The 5,070-nt window shown below is 50.0% G+C and overlaps 1 protein-coding gene across 1 annotated transcript; it reads right to left on the bottom strand.

Moving 5' to 3' along the window:
• Positions 1 to 566: 566 nt before the first annotated feature.
• LOC308531511 (free fatty acid receptor 2) lies at positions 567 to 2,743 on the bottom strand. Its single transcript, XM_081108450.1, has 2 exons — positions 2,669 to 2,743; positions 567 to 2,166 (listed from the first exon to the last, which is right to left on the bottom strand). Exon 2 carries the CDS (start codon positions 2,157 to 2,159, stop codon positions 1,170 to 1,172), a length of 990 nt encoding a protein of 329 aa, XP_080964576.1. The 5' UTR covers positions 2,160 to 2,166; positions 2,669 to 2,743; the 3' UTR covers positions 567 to 1,169.
• Positions 2,744 to 5,070: the final 2,327 nt, after the last annotated feature.

The raw sequence follows: 5,070 nt of genomic DNA, 5'->3' as shown, positions 1-5,070 counted from the left end.
GATTTGGGCCATGGCACCAGCAGCTGGTGCAAGCAGCGGCTGCTGTCCTGATCCCCCCTCAGGAGCAGGGGAAGGTGGAGAAGCCCTGAGGGGTGATCAGGGTTGGCAGGCACTGCTCACACCCACTGACGGCACTGGGTGATCCGGGCCAGTGCCAGGAGCTGGCAGCAGGTATGAACACTGGGTGGGACTGTGCACGGGAGCAAAGAATTTTCAGCAACCACCAGAGGCTCGCCCCAATAACAGCAACAGGTGTCCCGCCTTGTTTTGGTGCCCCTGCTCACCTGCTCCACCATCCCACCACGGCCAACACCCACCATGTTCCGCACGCGGCCCCTGGTGGTCAGCGCACTTCATAGCACACAGCCCCTGGTGGTCCGCACACCTCATAGCAACTGGTTGTTCGGTCTATTTGCATATTAGCCTTTTTTATATAGGATTTTCAATCTGCCAGACCAGGCTGACTATTCCTGTGCTCGTCAGTCTTGAGCTCTGTCTGATGGGTGCCAAGCTGTATCCTGACCTGTGTGGGGTGCCATGGAGGGAGAAGACAAGACCCAGACCTTAAGAAGTTCCAAGTTTAATGCAGGAGACAAGATACACACGTGAAGAAGGCTGGAGCCTAGTTACAAAGCATCAGGTCTGATCAATACATTAGAAATCTAAAGCATTAGAGACCCAACCAAGCCCTCAGCCCCTCCTCCAAGTTCCCTTGGGTCAGAACTTTCCTGAGTCTCCTTTGACCTCATTTAGTATTTCTCTCCCATCTCTTTCCCATTGGCTTCTTTCTAGCATCAACAGCTAGGCCAGTGTCTAGGTGTGATGCCAAAGCTTATAGCAAGATTGCTATAGGATTCTCTGCTTCAGGCTGATCTTCCCCAGCTGCCAACCACCTCACAAGGATTGAATTCGTATTAGCCATCTTGTTTCCAGAGCATGGCCTGATTGTGCTTCTATGCCTAACCATTTCTTCTTTGGTCAGGGAGGTGTGTTCTGTTGGGAAGGAGAATTCCATCAGGAGGGAATATCCAGCAGGTGAGAGAGATTCCTACAGTCTCAGTAACGGATTGGTCTTAGGATTCCTGAGTCTAGAACCCTCATCTTCTCCCTCTCCCAGCCCGCTCAACCCATACATAGCCCCCAGCACCTCTGAAGGTCCAGGGACAGCCCTAGTCTGTGGTGAAGTCAGAACTCGGTACTCCTTCTGCTTGACTCACACCCCTGTCCCCATTTGTCATCTCTGTCATCTCTCTGCCTCTGCGTCCCAACAGAGAGGAGCCCTGATGTCGCAGCATCTGAAGCCCTTTCCCAACGGCTCTGCGCACATCTGAAGAAGAGAAATAGAAAAGCAGGGGGTCCAGACTGGCGTTGAGGGAACTGAATATCACAGCTTCTGCTCGCCACGTGGGGCTTTTCTTCGTGTAAAACCCCACCAGGTGGGATACGTTATAAGGCCCAAAGCACACCAAGAAATTGAGGAGTGTCACGACAGCCAGCCCCACAGCTCGGCGCCGCCTCTGGACCCCCACATGGGGCTGGGTGAGCATGATCCACACAAAGCGCCAGTAGCAGAAGATGGTGACCCCCATGGGGATGAAGAAGAGGACCAGGCACAGCTCCAGCCGCACAGGAATCACCACCTCCAGCTGCTTGTCAGTGAAGTTCTCATAGCAGGTAATTTCACTTATATTTGTGACATTCTCGGCCGGTTTCAAGTACTGAACGATGATCACGATGGTGCAGTGACCAAAGGACATGATCCAAGCAACCAGAGCAGCGATCACCCCATATATAGGCCGGCGGGACAGCTTGTACTGCACGGGGAAAGCCACTCCCAGGTAGCGCTCGATGCTGATGCCTGCCAGGAGCCACGTGCTGCAGTAGATGCTGCTGTAGAAGCCGAATCCTGTGAGGGCACAGACAATCTCAGGCAGATACCAGCGGAAGTTAGATGCAGCCTCAATGATCTTGAAGGGCAGCAGCAGCAGCAGCAGAAGGTCCGCCAGCGTCAGGCTGAGCAGGAGGATGTGGACAGGTGCAGGGTGGGGCTGGCGGACCCGGCCAACGAAGGCCCGCAGGGCCAGGAGGTTTGCAGGGAGACCAGTGAGGAAGATAATGATGTAGGCCGAGAGAATCAAGGAGCTCTTCAAGTCTGGCATGACTATTCTGGAAGAGAATGAGAAAGGGCAGGGTCAGGAGTCCCCACTCACAGCCTGCAGACCTGCCTCCGGTTCAGGATGAGGACATGCTCTCTGGCAGCTCCCCTTCCCAGGCCCAGGCTTTCTGCTGCCACCACTGCTTGCTCACAACACCTGCTAGAACTGCCCAGAGCAATTATTGACTTTGCCTGGGGCGGGATATTAACTATGAGTTATTACGTTTGCCATCATGTGTCTCTGGGGGAGACCAACCCTTGGCTTCCCAAGGGAATTCCCCTCTGGTTTCCCAGCCTTTCTCTTGCTCTCCTCACAGATACAGGAAGTTACTGATATCAGTTTCCAACTTTCCTTAAGTCCCTTCCTCAGTCAGAGATCTTCAGAGAGAAAAGGCAAGCCTTCTCACACAGAGAACACTGTGAGAACCAGGCCCCCACCCAGTGCTGGCTCGCCACAGAACCCCCCCAACACACCAAGGAAGCAGGTGCCCAGCCCCCAACCCATCTGCCTACCTCGTTTTCCTCTCCTTTTGCAGAACACAGATTCTCCTCCACCGTTTCCTCTCCTGTCCAATACCAGACTCTGAGACGGTACTAAAAAAGGAAGCTAGTTAAGTGTGGGGGTGGAGGCAGTAGGAGGAACAGTGAGCCAGCACGATTTTGGGGGACTTGTCCCCCAGAAAGTTAGAGAATATTCAGGAAAACCCGCAGGCAGTCACTGGCTCCTGAGCCTGGAGTTTTGACTGTAAATGGAAGAACTCTTCTTAATGGGGTAATTCAATTTCCACTTTGGTTAAGACCCTCACCACCCACACAGTCTGGCCCCTCCATCCTCTTCCAGGCTTGATGTCCCAGGCCTCATTTCCTTGCCCCCACACTGGCTCCCGTCTCCTTATATTCAATTCTGACAGATTTCCTCCAGCTCAATACCATCTCCTCCCAATTCTGATCCTGTCATCACTTCCCAGAGCTCAAGCACTAAGCTATCTGCCTTGCCTTGTCTTCGTTCCGGATAGATGGCTTCTTGGAAAAGAAAGTCTGAAAGCTTCTGAGAAGGAGAAACAGAGCTTCAGGCACTGCTACTGCCCATTTCACACAGGAAAATATTGTAAGGAACCTGGCTGCTAAAAAGCTTTTATACCAGCACAAGTCATGTGACCAGAGAGAGGAAGGTCAGTAATTGAGCACTGTCTCCTCTTCAACCCGAAGGAAAAGGCGCCTGCATCTTCTGTCTCACCCTAGAGACCCGCACTCAGACTTCCAAACCCAATTCCTGAATTTCTTTTTAATCCTAGGCATTTTTCCCATTTCCCAAGTCAGAGTCTCTTCTCTTAGCAATTTTTTTTTCTGTAATTCTACTCATTCTCAGAAAAGAGGATTTCTACTTCCTTTTATTCTTCAACTAGAGGCCTGGTGCATGAAATTGTGCATGGGTAGTGTCCCCAGGCCTGGCCAGCGATCAGGGCTGATCAGGGCCTTCTAGCTGCCGGCCGGGGCCTTCCTCTCCTGGTCAAACTCCTGAGGGGACACTTTGCATATTAGCTTTTTATATATATAGGTCTTTTCCCCTCTCTATATGGTATCCTGTCCTCTGCCCCTAATAAGTTTCTTTTACATTCTCAGTTGAAACAGATTGGTCTCTCCTAGCCTGTCTCTTGTTCTAGAAGAAGTAGCGTGGGATTTAGAATCATGCACATGTGGGCGCAATCCAAGTCCCTTCACTGTGACTTTGGGGCAGATCAATTTTCTGAACATTAGTTTCCATTTCAGTCAAGTGAGTTCGGGAATACTTACATCCCAGGATTTCTGTGAGGAGTCAGTGGGTAGCAGATGCAAAGCATTTGGGCTAGCGCTTAGCACTTCTTAGATGCCCATAGGTGGAAGTGCTCCCTCCTTTGAAGCCTGTTGGACAGCTTCTGAGAGAGTGGCTACTTGATAAAATATCCAGAGGCTGAGGACACAGACCTACCATCTGACTTGGGAAAGTGTCAGGGATTCAGTGGGCCAATATACCTGTGCTGGAGGCTAATTCCAGCATGTCATAATAAATGCAAGAAGTCCTCAAAAGGTTGATGGGCTTTTATATTCAGCAGGGCTGAATCATATTATTGCCTGCTGGAATAGCTGAAAGCATTTCCCCAAACCTAAAGTTTTGCATATATTATTGTCTACTGCCTGACAGCCGAGGGCAGTTCCCCCAACCTGACAATGCCTACTATATACTAAACCTTACCTTTGATATGTATATCTGCTTTGCTTTAGGGCAATTTGTGTTAATAAAAAGCTAGGGGTCCAGAGATTCAGAGAACTTTGTTATTGAAGCTAAGCCCTCTTCTGGCTCCCCCAAAATGCCTTCCAAATTTATATTTCATGTCTAGTCTCTTTATTAGTTTACTTACAGCCCTTCTCCAGATTCCTGAACCCTCCTAGATGCTGAGAAACACCCGGGCATGCCTGTGTGGCCCTTTCAGGTTCCATTCCTTTCCCCCATACATTCTCTCCCTGTGAACTGGGCCAACCTCTGAGCCACCCTGCTCTTTTCTCACTATTTTCACCTGTATAGCTCCCATTGAAACACATGCCTGAGGAAATAAAGAATCAGAGCATGTTTCCCTTTGACCTAAGGGATGGGTCTCTGTTTTGCCCTTTGTGGCCTGATCCCTACTCACAGAATCTTCATTCTTTCTCAAGGACATACTTATTTCCTATTGCTTGCCCACTCATTCATTCATTCATTCATTCATTTTGTGGCCTAGACTCCAGGGTCCAGGTATCTTAATATTTAACTTTTCTTTCTCTTCAGCTCTCCTCTCCTCTAGAACTAAGGAGTTCTATCTTTTCATTAATTTCCTTCCCTCAGCACAGACAAGCACTTCCCAAATAAACAGAGGAACTAAGGAAGAGACCATTCTCTA

This window comes from Myotis nattereri (genome assembly GCF_964212035.1).
Source record: "Myotis nattereri genome assembly, chromosome: 15".
In the NCBI taxonomy this organism is placed as follows: Eukaryota; Metazoa; Chordata; class Mammalia; order Chiroptera; family Vespertilionidae; genus Myotis; species Myotis nattereri.
Note: the sequence above shows the minus strand (reverse complement) of the source record. Positions and strands in the feature narration are given on the sequence as shown.